At 45.4% G+C, this 14,992-nt stretch overlaps 1 protein-coding gene across 1 annotated transcript; it reads left to right on the top strand.

Moving 5' to 3' along the window:
• The first annotated feature begins 1,310 nt into the window (after positions 1-1,310).
• med16 (mediator complex subunit 16) lies at positions 1,311-14,781 on the top strand. The gene is given in 17 exon segments (XM_030726910.1): positions 1,311-1,369; positions 1,371-1,407; positions 1,409-1,448; positions 1,568-1,675; positions 1,911-2,080; positions 6,677-6,958; positions 7,038-7,187; positions 7,268-7,373; positions 7,600-7,755; positions 8,500-8,717; positions 10,684-10,890; positions 11,959-12,169; positions 12,239-12,372; positions 12,674-12,866; positions 13,887-14,103; positions 14,243-14,326; positions 14,397-14,781. Coding segments are annotated over 17 exon segments (2,499 nt in total). The 3' UTR covers positions 14,524-14,781.
• Positions 14,782-14,992: the final 211 nt, after the last annotated feature.

Raw genomic sequence — 14,992 nt, 5'->3', positions numbered from 1 at the left:
CTGAAACTGTATCCTGGCCATGAGTTCGTCCAGCTTGTTATCCAGTGACTGGACATTAGCCAACAGGATGCTCGGCAGTGGCGTTTGGTGCGCTCTGCCGCCTCAGCCTCTCTCTTACGCCGGCTCTTTCCCTCGGGGCCTTGTCCGTGACCTGGGTCCCTTTGTTTGAGCTGGCCCACTGGAAACGCTGGATCTCCTGAGGCCAAGTCGGGTCGGGAGAAAAAGGTGTCAGAATACAGCCAGAGTGCTGTATTCTGATATTAAAAAGAGTCTGTCTGTCATACGTGATATGACACAGAGCAGCGGAATTATAAAGTCCAAAATTAGAGCTAAACCTAATATATACAAACAAAGCGTAGGAGCAGGTACGACGGCCTGCTGACGACGGCTGCTGACCTCACCGGCGCCATCTTGAGTCATTGAGTAATGCATCCTAAAAAAAAATTAATAATTAACTTTAACCCTCCAGCATTAATAATGGTTAACTTCAGGGGACAATGAAGTGGGCCCCAAATCAAATGTTGCTTAGGGCCCCTTCAAGGCTTGGGCCAGCTCTGCTGTAGGTGAAGACAGCAGCAGGGAGAGGAGCAGCCAGAGATGCAGGGAAACCAAGGGACAGAGTGAGCGAGGAAGTGTAGTACGTAAGCAGGTAGTAAGGTTAGGATAATACAGGGACTTTGAGGTGATGGAGGTAACGTTAGCTCTATTACATGAGAATGATGAGCAATGGTGATAGATTAGTATCAATATTTATTGGTATTTGCATACTTCCCAAAATCTGGCAGCCACGGCCCTTTAATCTGATAAAATAGCAAACGATCAAGGCCGAGAAGTGTTGGATCAGCAGCAAGTGTTCATTTTAGGCTACATCATAGCATTTTAGATATTTAGGTTAAAGGTGTGTTGAAAGGCTGCATAGTAGCTTAAATTTGTAGCCTCTATGCTGTGGTTAAACATGTTTTAAAAAGCACTCAAACAGGTGAAATAACAGATTTTTTAAAAAAGCCAAATGATGAATAAAAGCTTTGTAATTTAAGCATTACTAAAGTAAGTGTACAAAAAAGGATAAAAGTATTATTATCAAAAGGTGTGCCCACATTGAATAAGAGTAAGACAGTGTCAAATGCTTTTAAGACATAGTTGCGGGCCGGTCTAAGCCAAAAACGCCAGGGCTGATTTTTTTGTCCCAGTCCGGCCCTGGTAACAGTACACTCTGGTTTCTGCTCGCAATGTGACTGATAACTCATACCGATTTGTCCGTTCTCAGGCGACACATCTACCTGGTACCCGGCTTCTTCTTTGGTAGAATCATGGAGCTGGCCTACGTGTGTGAGTGGGAGAAGCGTCCGAAGAGCACCCACTGCCCTCCATCCCTTTGTCTGCTCCTGGTCCTGCAGGAACCTGGTTGGCCTTCACTACGGACCTGAAGAGCGAGGACGACGACAAGAGTACACACACTCAGAAACACACACACAAACATATACACAGACACACAGAAATACACTCAGATACAAACACACACTGATCCTCAGTTGTGGTTCTGAACTTGATGGGTTTTTTTTCCCAGATGTAAGTCACATGATCCACATCATCGACACCGAGCACCCCTGGGACGTTTTCTCCATCAACTCTGGACACACTGAGGTCATTTCCTGTCTGGAGTGGGACCAGTCAGGTGAGGCTTGATGAAATGTTTTGGAGATCAGCCGATCGATTGGCTGTTTTTAATCTAAAACCTGATTGGCTGTAGGCACTACTCAGACTGTGCCAGCAGGTGGAGCTACTGTTCTCATGCAGGGTGAGGGTTAGGCACTTCTGATGAATGTAAACAAACACCATTGTGTCACATCCTGCTGTAAAGGCCAAGAGAGAGAGGAAGTGACACCTCTATGCATGTGTGTGTGCTGCAGGTTCGCGGCTGCTCTCTGCAGATGGTGACGGGCAGATCAAATGTTGGTCAATGTCGGATCACCTGGTGAACAGCTGGGAGAGCAACCTATCAAGCTCGCTGGACGGAGATCCCATCATCGCTCTCAGCTGGCTGCACAATGGTGTCAAGCTGGCGCTGCATGTGGAGATGGTAACACCTGTACACATCTGCATGCACCTTAACCTGTTAACTGGCAGTGTCCCGCCCGCGGGACGTTTGTAGCGCTCTCCGACTTTGAAGCCTCATAGCGTCACAGTAACGCTGCAGTCTGCCCTTAGGATGCTTTTATAGGACAGACTAGACCCTCAGAACTGGATTGACACCTCATTTGGCCAATCATGTTATGAAATGGATTTTCCAGAGCCAATAATAACCAGATAGCATCATGTGACTTTTCTGGACATGCCCCAAATGTTCTCCAATTGTTATGATTGGTCGAGTCTGACCCAAAATCCAAAACCACAGCTGTATAGCCAATAAAATTCCTGACGTGGGTATATGGCACTATGGTGTGGGTTTTCACATGAATTCATAAACTCCCTGCGTATTCAGTGCGTCCTCCTTGCGTGAAACTGAGCAGGAAGTTAGAGTGTGTGCACCGTCGTGCGTAAACAGTGTTTACAATACTTTTTCTCGCCAACGGATTGTCAGAATGCATCAAAAACAGGCTATATTTATTCAACGAAGTGACTACATGACTCACGAGAGTGGATTATTATTTATTAGAGGATTTCGTCGCTGATTCGACCGGTTTCACAGAATCTCACAAACGAACAGCTGTTACTCAGAAAGCGATCCATGGTACGTGTTACGTTTTATTCTCAGCTCGTCCTCGTATTATATGCTGTTTAGATGTAAATATGTATGTAATGGTGAGCATGACTTGTGCTGTCTTGATCAAATTTGAAATACACGTTGAAAAGACTTAATTCTACAGCTTCATTATATTTTCCAGTCGATACCTTCTACACTCAGTGTGTAGTCACATGAAAAATCTAGGAGAGGCAAAAACTGTCTAATTTCTCTATGTTCAAAACTTAATAGCTACATACTCATTACAGCATTTTTGACTGCAAAAATGAAAAATATAGCTTGTCTTCTTCACAAAGAGACCAAGCTTTTGCATGTACTCCAAAGAGTTCAGGAACAGCAGCTGATTTAATTTGGGTATGCTTTTTCAGGCGTTTCTGGTGATTTTGCAGCGGCCAGTTAACAGGTTAAAACATGCTGTAAATAAAAGACTCTGAACATCACCTGCTGCTGACAGCTGCAGACTCGCTGCTGTTTAAGGGTTTCAGAGTCAAGATTAAATATGAAAACAAACATACATAGACCACGGTTGCCACGGGGTAGTAAAAGGTAGTAAATTAAATGAGGTCAAATTAAGGCTAGTAAAAGGTAGTAAACAGAATTTGACTTGGTAGTAAATTTTTCATCACCCCTTCAATATATTTTGACTTTTCCATTGATGCAGACTTTTTGTTTTAAGTTCGTTTAACTATAAGATCTGTATAGAAATATAACTACTCAGCAGGACCTGAGCTGACGTTGTTGACGAGCGGTTCCACTGTCCGATCTGCTGTGCGCATGCGCGGAGTCATTTTGCGCCTCGTCATGGGAAAATGTAGTTTTCACAACTTTGGTTCGATGACCCTGCAAAGACTGGCTTTACCCTCCGGAGTGCACGGACGCGCTGGCGCGTCAAAATGACATCGCCGATTTTAGATGACGTAGCATCGGGACGCTGCTGCCATGAATTGAAAGTTCAGACTTCAAACTATGTACCAGTTTTTAAATTACGTAAATAGGCCAAGTAAAAATCTGAGTTATGCCCAATAATTTATGCCATGCATTTTCCTATATATTGTCCTCACCTTCAATGTGTGTTTTGTGCAGAAATAAAATGGTGAAAATGTGAGTTTTGCTAACAGGAAGTGCTTGCTAATAAAAACAAAACAAAACAAAATAATTCCCAACAACCCCCTTCCTATTGGTGGAAAATGCCCCCTATCAACCAATCAGAAAATTATGCTGTAACATGATCCATTTGGGTGCATTTGGATGCTCAGGAGCAGGTGAAAAAGTGGTAAAAGAGACATTACTGACAAGTTTTGCCTGTGACGAGCCCCTCAGTCTTGTGGAGGACAGAAACTGTTTTTTGAGGTGGCAAAAATAATTTGTGTAGCATCTTAATGTGAGTCCTAATTGCTCTGCAAATAGCTGTACACAAAAACGCCTGAGGCCTTTGAATAGTTGCATATCACGTTATTATTTACTATATTTTTACACAAGTTTTGAAAATTTACATCTTATATTTGCATTTAAAGTTTTGAAAATAATTCGTTAAGCATGTTTGTGATTTTTAACTTTTTTCTACTCGGATTTTATGTTTTTATCTGATTATAAGTCCACTGTGTTAATACAGTATGTCAAAATGAAAGAATAACTATACAGTCACACACATGAGGTGGTGCTGAAAAAAATTTTACCAAACAAGGCAAAGTAAACAGCTTCTAAGGTCACCTATGAAGCTAAAAACAAAAGTAGTCAAAAATGGCCAAATATGTCCCGGACCCCGGAGGGTTAAGCCGGTCATGGGGAATGGTAGAGAGGTGTTTTGTAAAGTGTGCAGAAAAAATATAAATTTGACCTGAAACGGTGTGATGGCGATCAAATCACACCGAGCATCCTCCGTTCACCAGCAGCAGATTCACGCAGGGAGCAGATCCCTATTTTGTTTTTTGGTGCTACACAAAGCACCGCAACTGCAACCTCAAGGTCAGCTACGAGCACAAGTATCACTGTCACACCTCAGCAGCAAACCAGTATTCCAATATTCTATTGGAAAATAAAATAATCGACTTGTGAAACTTGAATTTCATTGCATTTTGTTTATATTCTTAAAAAAACAAATTTCCTGAGTCTTCTTGAAATGTGTTTGGAATATTAATGTGTATGAGCTCTTAGTCACGACAAAGTCACAGTCACACCTTCAAGTAAGTGGGATAAAGTTTTGTCTTTGGTGAGAGATGGCGATCATCTTAGTGCTGTGAATCCACCACCACCCCAAAAACGTCTGCTCCGTTTTCGTGCTGGTAGTAAAAATATTGTAGAGGTATTAAAATAGGTAGTAAAAGGTAGTAGATTGAACTCTAGGATTCTTGTATAAATGCTGCTAAGTTACTTTTTAAAGGAGTAATCAGAAATCAGATTGCTTTTTCAAGGTAACTATGCCATCACTGTATATTAGGGCTGCAACTAATGACTTCTGATAGTTGAGTAGTCATCGGCTATTGAAACGATTAGTCGACTAATCAGATTATGAATCACATAATTATGAAACGGCACTTATTTAGCTATCAGCTTTTACATTTAGCATAAGGTTATTTAAAATGTGGTAGTAAAAACACAGAAAATGGAAAATTTAATCAGAAATTTTTATCAGGTTTGCTGCTGATATAACTTTAATGGTCCATTTTTCCAACCATAAAAAAATATATAGTACTTTTTCTCCCCTGTAAAACAAAGTTGGTACAGATTCACCAGCAGCCGCCATCACTAAACATGCCGCTGAATGCTGTCTGTCTTTAAGTCTGGCGTCATTTCCGGGTCCAAATGCTCCTAAATAAACAGCAATGGTATAATGACTGTTCACTATTAAAGATGATTGTAACAAACCTTATCAACTGCAGCCATTTCCGCTTCTCTTTCTCATCCGTAAAATCACAGCTGAGCGTGTTTTTTTTTTTTGTTTTTTTCTTTTTCTCTTCTCAAGTCGGATCAGTTAAAAAAACCAGGGACACAGCATTGGCATATTGATCATGTGACAGTTTGGATCCGGAAATGGAATTCTGTGTAATCACTTAACAACTGGATTGCACATGTGTGAAGCTCGCCAGAGATAGATGGACAGGAAGATGTCTCACTTCCTTAAAAAAAAAAAAAATCATCACTAATAAAAAACGACTATTATCGTCAATTTAATTCGTCATCAACTATTTTTATTGTTGACAATGTCGACTAATTGTTGCAGCCCTACTGTATATACGTTACACAAGTTCACATTGGAAAGATTCGGAATTTTGTGTCGTTTTTACATAACGGTGTGTAACGGCCTTAAGGATCTGATTCTTCCTGATCCTCATCAAGGAAACACAAAGACTTTAGATGCTGAACAACTTCAGACCCTCCTGCTCTCCCCGCAGAGATCCAAGGGATCTTCCAGGAGTGGTGCTGTTTTCTAAGGATCTGATTGGTCAGTAGGTGTTGATTTCATACCTGTTGATCTCTAATCTGGAACCTAACCTGCTCTGGAGCAGGTTAGGTTCACAGCATAAATTACCATGGTGATGCATCCGGGTAAGAAGTGGACCAGAGTTAACCCTATAACACCCGGCAATCACCGCTGAAGCACCGGTTACTTGGCCTTACTAGTGGCGAACAGCTGGTTAAGACGTAGCGTATCAGCGCAGAGTCTTTTTACCGTAACTCCGTGACCATTTGTCCTATCGGGAAAAATTTGAACGGTTCCTGAAAGCTCAGAAACTACACTTTACAGCCATATAGGGGTATTACAGTATTTGTTGCCGAAGTCCGTGAACTGCGGCACTTTTGAAGTACACTGTGTCGCGTTCGACACGTTCGGCGGTATATGGTTAACCCCGAAGTTACCTGGATAAACTAAAATCCTGTTTTGTAGTATAGGCCCCAGATGAGTAAACCCTGCCTCTTCTTCTCTTGCTTTAGTCAGGCTCCACAAACTTTGGGGAGAAGTTCTCGCGGGTGAAGTTCTCGCCGTCCCTGACGCTGTTTGGTGGGAAGCCGATGGAGGGCTGGCTGGCGGTGACCGTGAGCGGCCTGGTGACCGTGTCGCTGCTGAAGCCGGGCGGCGCTCTGCTGACGGCAAGCGAGAGCCTGTGCCGGCTGAGAGGACGGGTGGCATTGGCCGACATCGCCTTCACTGGAGGAGGGAACATTGTGGTGGCTGCCACGGATGGCAGCAGCTCCTCCCCCGTCCAGTTCTACAAGGTGAGGACTGGCCCACCAGTGTCATGGTGACCTCTCACCTCTGATGCTCGACCTGACTTTTGACCTTTGGTTGCTTTAGGTGGTTGTCAGTGTGGTGAGTGAGAAATGTCGCATCGACACTGAGCTGCTGCCCTCACTGTTCCTGCGCTGCACCACTGACCCGCTGAGGAGGGAGAAGTACCCCGCTGTCACCCACCTCAAGTTCCTGACCCGAGAGAACTCCGAGCAGGTAAGACTAGTTAAACCAGCAAACCCAGTGCCACCAGGCCCATCAGAGCCTCACAGGAAGTATGTGTGGGTGTGTTTCAGGTTCTGCTGTGTGCATCCAATCAGAATGGCAGTATCGTGGAGTGCTGGTCTCTGAGGAAGGAGGGACTTCCTGTCAACAACATCTTCCAGCACCGCTCACCAGTCGGTAAGAAGCACAGCCAGGCGTAGTGAACGGTTCCGGATAGAACACCAGCAGGAAGTGATGTAACAGCCAGCTGGTTGGCATAGTGACAGCTACAACAAAAAATGGAGGATGTCAGAATGAGACTGTGTGTGTGTGTATGTGGTCGATTGTTTGTATTTAATGCCCTGACTTCCTTTATTTGACCTCACTTCCTGTGCTGCTGTGTTTGACCTCTAACCTCTGACAGTGGGGGAGAAGCAGCCAACCATCCTGAAATGGAGGATATTGACGACCACCAGTGACCTAGAGCGAGTGTCAGCTGTTGCTCTGCCCAAACTGCCCATCTCCATCTCCAACACCGACCTGAAGGTGGCGTCAGACACAAAGTTCTGCCCCGGCCTTGGTGAGGAGAACCAGAGAGCTCTCCACATCTGTCACACAGCTGGTTTGTCTTTCAGCATCTCTGTAACGTGCCAGTGTGAGCCACATTTCACTGACTCACCTGTCACCAAGTGAGACCTGATCCCTCACAGGAGACGGTGAGACTGAGCAGGACTCAGGAGGCTCAGCAAAGTCCTGGAGCAGATTTTTATCTCATCTGGGGGACAGCGAGTCTGTCAGCCAGTTTTCTTGTGTTTTGTGGACACCTGTGTGATTCATACCTCTGCGTAGGATCTGTTTCGAGCATACCGTATCGCCTGGGGACTGACCAAAGCCGTCGCCAGCATTTATACCTGCACGTGGTGTACCTGTGTCACTCTGTAGTTTCACCACCAAAACACTAGTTGGCAGTGGAGTTTCTGTCTTTGAGTTGATCTGTTTTCTTCTGTTGAGTTGAAAAGTGGCAGCAGAAGAAGTTGCCAGGAATTTTTAGGAGGAAGTACTGAACCGGCCAATCACAGTCGCTGCAGGCTGCGTCGCCCTGAATTATGGTTGCATTTTTAGGCATATCAGGTTACATCATAAGTTATGGTGTGGGTTCGCAGTTAGAAGTACAGACTTCAGATGTTCGATGGTGTCCTCTGGGTTTCTGCGAAGGAAAAGGTAGAGCTTCCGAGTAACCGACTAGGTTTCTTTAAAGACGGCGGTCGAGTCTTCTTGTTGCAGAACTTTGTTGTAACCTTCAGCGTGTTCTTATGGTTTTCAGGTCTGGCTCTGGCCTTTCATGACGGCAGCATCCAGATCCTTCACCGGCTGTCCCTCCACACCATGGGCGTTTTCTACGGTGGCTCCTCCTCAGCACAGCGGCCCGGAGATGAGTCCGCCATCAAACGCCAGAGAACCACAGGTCCTGCCATCCACTTCAAGGCCCTGCAGTTCTCATGGACCTCATTGGCTTTGGCTGGAGTCGACAACCACGGCAAGGTGAGGACACACACCTGGGTTCTGGTTTGTAGCCCAGATTGATAAAGCATCATGTTACTGATCTGTGATCAGATCAAAGGTCCTGAACACCAAACAGAAAGTAATAGATTAAATATTAAAGTGACACAGCAGCAGAGTCTGTAAAGAGTACTAAAGGAGTTCATCAGTTTTCTTATTGATAAATCGATCCATTAATTCAATAGGCGATTATGTTCAAAGAAACGTCTGTCATGAAAAAAAGAGACAAACAGGAAGTGCTCTGAGAGCACAAATGCCCGCCAAAGAAGTGTCCCTCTCTGGCAGCGTTTCAGGGGGGAGTAATGTTGTGTTTTGTATGTATTCATTTAGCTTTCTTTGTTCTTTTAAACCAAGTTTGTAGTGCATTAAAAGCAAAGTCAGGCTTCTGTTATTTGCTCTGTTGAAACCCATTTTAATACACTTGACATAATTTTGAGTAGAATTTTTTTTTTTATTGTTTATGTGGATTTATTTACTTTGTTTTCCAAAAAAAAGAAACTGTTTCAACAGCTCTATACATCATTGTTATCACTTTGACTGTCAGATCAATCTGTAGACCTTGAGGGAGAGGTCAGAGGTCAAATGTGACATGAAGTTTTAAATCTTTATACAGTTCTTTCTACATGCTGACACACACCGCACCTGTAAGGATAATAGTTTCTAAGTTCTAATGCTTTTTGTCCGTTTTGGACCAATAAATCCTGAAGCTGACCTTAAAGCCCTCATTGGTGGATGTAAGGCAGTTTTTAATGGACTGTTAACATGACCTCTGACCTCTACAAAGTTTGATCAGAATTCATTCAAAACATTGAAGCGGTCATGTTTACAGATACACAAACACAGAAGAGCATCAGGAACATTCATGACCTCCACCAATGATGTTCTTCTAAGAAACCGGTCACTCAATCAGTTCATCGTGAACTGTTTTTGATTTCCTGTTTTTTCTCTTTGCTCTGTTTTATTGATAAACTGAATTATTGATCAGTGAGAAAATTAACAGCAGGTTAAAGACAACCTGAACACAGAAAGAGACAGACTGTCTGTCTGCAGTGAAAGCTCAGGGAGAGATCATTGGTAATTTTGCTGCTGTAGCCCCTCCCACAGCTGCTGATGTCAGCAGCGATGTGATGGCATTTCAGTGTCAGTGTTTCGAACTGAAACCAAACAGAACTGGTTCTCGATTCAGCAGAGGAGCGCAGGTGAAAGAGACTGGGAACAGTTTGATTAAATTATTCCCACAAATGCAACACTGACGATGTGTGAAATTCTCAATTACAGTTCAGCTCAGCATTGTACCTGTGAGTTGTGACAGGCGGACCCACGTCTCACCTGGACCACACCTGTCTGACATACTCTGAGCTCCCTCTGCTGTTTTCGCTTGCTAGCAGACACACAGCGCATTGCTAAGAATATCGATCTGCATCAACTGAATGCACTCAGGCCTCTTTCCCACCAACAGGGTTCCGGAGCCGTAATTTGAACCGTTAGGCGGGTTTTCCAACGCCGAAACACTCGGTGCTCGGCCGAAAAACAGGTTCAATTCCAGCCCCGCGAACTAGCTGGTCTCGAACCACGAACGCGTGACGAAAGCGGCAGAAGGGCGTGACTCTGCCGTCTCAACATCAAGTTTTCTACCATATTACATGTGTATTACATGAGAAAAGCGAAGCGATTTTCACGGCTGTGAATTAGGTTGGGCTCTAAGGCTGAACTTGCTGCTTTGTATCAGTTCATATCAAAAGATACAGGTGAAGACACGCAGGCAAATCGGCGCCGGGCCGGGACGCGAACCCGGGCCGTCCGCACCTCAACACGGCGTGTGTATGTGGTCGCCGGCTTCACCACTAAGCCACCCAGGCTCCCCAAGAGCTGAGCATTTTAAAGTGGATGAAGCACTCCTGCTGGAGGCTCTGAAAGATAAATTTAATTCCTGCTGTTCTCTCCTCAGCTCCACATGCTGCGGGTGTCGCCCTCTATGGGTCAGGTGCTGGAGATGAACACAACACTACGCCACCTGCTGTTCCTGCTGGAGTACTGCATGGTGACAGGCTACGACTGGTGGGATGTGCTGCTGCATGTGCAGCCCAGCATGGTGCACAACCTGGTGGAGAAGCTACATGAGGAGTACATGAGGCAGAACCAGGCGCTGCAGCAGGTCAGCAAGGCATGCTGGGGAGTGTCAGACGGGCAGTGTAGGGGAAGACAGCAAGGCATGCTGGGAGAAAAGTTGCCGCTGTGCCTCTCATGAGTTCATAATTTATTAGAAAGCATCAGATGTTCTTCATGTCCTGCTTCATTAATCAGGAAGCTTCAGTGTGTCATGTTTCTCTTTAATAATTCCTTTTAATTATTCCTGAAGTGATTTAATCTAAAAGCTGTTTTCACACAAGAACTCCAGACACAGAGAATCAGGTCAGGATGTTTTCCACAGTCATCCTTTCTCACACAGCAGGAAGTCGTGCCGGAACAGAGGAGTCTGTGATCCATGTGGTTCAGCACACATGACCTGAAACACCTTAAAAAGTGATAAAGCATCTTAAATTCAGTGTTTTAAATGTTCTTAGATGGAAGAAGAAGATGCAGCTTCCCCTTACACAGTGTGATTGGATCTTTAAGGCTGGAGAAACCTGTCCATTTAATTTCTTCCACTTATCCAGTTCAGGGTTAGCAGGGCTTTCACATTGTTTTGGAGTAGCAGGGGGGCACGCCAAAGTAGCAGGCACCTTATGACTGAGACCTTTGCTGTTGCTGGAAAAAACCTTTCAGCTGTTCGTATGCATGAACAAACTGTTAAATCCAGGAAGTTATTAACCCTTTAATACTGAACCTGTCGTCGGCAACAGAGCATACTTCAAAAGTGCCGCCGTTCGCTGACTTCTGGCAACAATTACCATAATAACCCTATATTGGCTGTGAAGTACAATTTCTAAGCTTTCTGAAACTGTTTGAATTTTTCAGATTATGGTAACTCAAAGTTCCTTTGATCAGCCGCTCCGTGTTGACCAGCTGTTCAGGGCAAGTAAGGGCAGTTAACAGTGTGATCGCCGCTGTTATAGGGTTAAATAGAATAAACTCACATGAATGATTTTATCATTCATTTGAACAATAACAGTTCATAAAATTCACTTTTTCTGTGGGCAAAACTTTGACTCGAGGATTTGAATATTTTGGGTTTTTTCAGACACTTGAACTCCTGATGTTTTAAACACTTTCTCTGCTTCAGGTTCTGGCGACGCGCATCGTGGCAGTGAAGGCGTCTCTCTGTAAACTCTCCACGGCGACAGCAGCTCGAGCCTGTGACTTCCACGCCAAGCTGCTGCTCATCGCCATCAGCTCCACCCTCAAGTCTCTGCTGAGGCCCCACGTTCTCAACACACCTGACAAGAGTCCAGGTGACCGACTGACTGAGATCTGCGCCAAGAACACTGACACAGGTGAGACCGCAGGTGGTGTTAGTTACTGATCAGGTGCAGGCAGCGGCTGAGCGCTCTGTGTTTCCTCAGATATCGATAAGGTGATGATCAATCTGAAGACTGAGGAGTTTGTGCTGGATGGTCCTCCTCTGCAGTCTCTGCAGCAGCTCATCCAGTGGGTGGGAGACTTTGTCCTTTACCTGCTGGCTAACCTGCCCAACCAGGTGAGTTAAGGATGAAAAACAGACCTTATTGCAGGTTAGGAGAGATAATATGCAGTGGTCCTTAGGAGATTCAGAACCACCAAAAAGAAACTCAGAATCTCCACAGAAAGACTCAGAACTATTACGGTGAAACCGCCTTTAATCAGACTTTGGGCTCCAGTAGATCTGTGGAATCATCTGTTCAAGAGTTTGACTCCTGAAAATTAGGACTGAGTAGAACCCAGATTCAAACTGCAGCTACTTATCATGTTTGGTTGATGACCTCTGACCCTGGGTTTATATATGATGCTCGCTCTTGCAGGGCTCGATGGTTCGGCCTGGTTTTGGCTTCATGCGGGACGGAGCGTCTCTAGGGATGCTGAGGGAAATGCTGGTGATGATCCGGATCTGGGGTCTGCTGAAGCCCGGCTGTCTGCCCACCTTCACGGCCACATCAGACAACCAGGACAGCATGCAGCTGCTGTTCAGACTGCTCACCAAGCTGTGGCTCTGCTGTAAGGAGCATGTTCTCGTCCTAACCCGGTCCGCTCTGACAGGACTGGATCAGCATGTAGATTCTCAGATCAGCAGAATCGGCAGTGACCTGGCTGTAAACTCACAGATCCTAAGATATGCAGTTATGGTACAGTTATAGAAAAAATGTGATCTTAAAGTTCAGATTGTCAGCTTTAATCTGAGGGTTTGGGATTTACAGATGTTTCCATACACTGTTTTAAAGGGACCAGATGTTACTGGACAGCTGTCTCTACAGCTGTTTAAGGCACAGGTGTGAGTTCTTCTTTCATTATGTTTTCCAAAGTTAATCAGGTCAGAGGTGAACAGATGATTTCAGGTGTTTGAAGGTCGTTGGACCACAAACACCAAACAGATCCATCAGAGAGAGCGAGAGGAAGAACATCAGGAGAAGACTCATCCCATTCAGAGAAACAAGAACATGAAAAGACCTGAACGTCCACAGGAGACAACAGAAGGGGATGATCCCAGGATCCTTTCCTTCATCACAACATCCAGCCAAGTGAGGAAGACATCTCGTTATCCAAGTGTAGCATAAAGAGAAGACTCACAGAGCAAATCCAGAGGATACAAACCATCTATCAGCATTAAAAAGCTGTTAACAGGCTGATCAGCTCTGGAACAGCATGCTTTGGAAGCTAAGATCAACCTGCAGCACAACAATGAAGAACAAAATGTTGTGAAGCTGACAGAGATGCAGAAGGAGCCTCGAATGAAGAACCAGCAGAAAGGAGGAAACCATCCTGAGCTCAGGTCCACAAAGGGTTAAAAATAAGCTGGTTATTTACCATCAGCGTCATCCGAGCCCTGAAAACAGCAAAACAAGAAGCTGAGGACAGAAAACAGCTGGAGGTCTTCACCGTGGGAAGGATCCTGTGATCATCCCCACGTCCAGACGTTTTCATGCTGCTCCGCAGGATAGAAACAAATTAAAACTGAGAGTCTGAACCTGTTATCAGCTGCCACTGCTCCTAAACTGTTTCCTTTTTCCTGTTGGTCAGCGCGAGACGACGGCCCCCCCCAGGATCCCGACGAGAGTCTGATCGACGAGTGCTGCCTGCTGCCCAGTCAGCTGCTGGTTCCCAGCATGGACTGGTTACCAGTGAACGACGGCGTCATTGTGAAGCTGCAGGGGAAACACCCTCTCAGGCTGCAGTTCGGAAAGGCCTCGTCTCTGCCCGGCGCCACCGCGCCCACACCGCTGGAGGTGTTCACCAGGTAACACACACACACACCTGAGCATGCACCTGTACCTGAGTCTGACCACACTAACAGTAGTGTGTGTGTGTGTGTGTGTGTGTGTGTGTGTGTGTGTGTGTGTGTGTGTGTGTGTGTGTGTGTGTGTGTGTGAGCGCAGGACTCCTGGCTCTCAGAAGATGGATAACCTGCGCTGTGTTCACATGGGCGTCTGTCCCACCGAGGAGAGTAAAGCCTGCACTAGGTGAGTCCACAGGAGGTGATGTCACATGGTATACTTGAATGATGATGTCACTAAGCTCTGTCTCCCTCAGGTGCGGCTGCGTGACGATGCTCCGCTCGCCCAACAAGACAAACGCCATGAAGCAGTGGGAGCAGCGCTGGATTAAGAACTGTCTGTGTGGCGGTCTGTGGAGGAGGATCCCACCCACATTCACCTGACCAGGTGACACCTTGCTGCCTGCTGTCATGAAACTTGCTCATAGTGGTAACCCACTAACCAATAAGGTGCCTGAAAACAGTCACTAATCCTTTCTACAACTCAGAACCAGCTTCATGAGACCAGGTTCTAGTGTGAGGCAGCAGAGACTGGGTTCCTGCTGCAGGACTGAATTCGTTTCTGATGATTGATTGATCAATCGATCGGAGCTGCACTTTGTAAATAAATGTAATTTTTCTAATAAAACCAAGCAAATTAAAGGAGGCGTCTGGTTTTTGTGTCCAAGCACATGAGAGGAAGTCCATCTGGACCTCGCTGTGGTGACAGAACAAACGGGTCCATCAGGCGTTTCCCCGGGAACAGAACTGATGCTGCAGTAGGCTCGGGCCTCTTTATTGTAGCGTGACGTCTTTTGGGGAGAAGTGAGTTAACGTGAACGCAAACGTTGCTCCAAAAACCTGTGAACGTGGG

The sequence above is a fragment of the Archocentrus centrarchus genome, chromosome 4 (assembly GCF_007364275.1).
Source record: "Archocentrus centrarchus isolate MPI-CPG fArcCen1 chromosome 4, fArcCen1, whole genome shotgun sequence".
In the NCBI taxonomy this organism is placed as follows: domain Eukaryota; kingdom Metazoa; phylum Chordata; class Actinopteri; order Cichliformes; family Cichlidae; genus Archocentrus; species Archocentrus centrarchus.
This window is presented reverse-complemented; position numbering and strand designations above follow the sequence as displayed.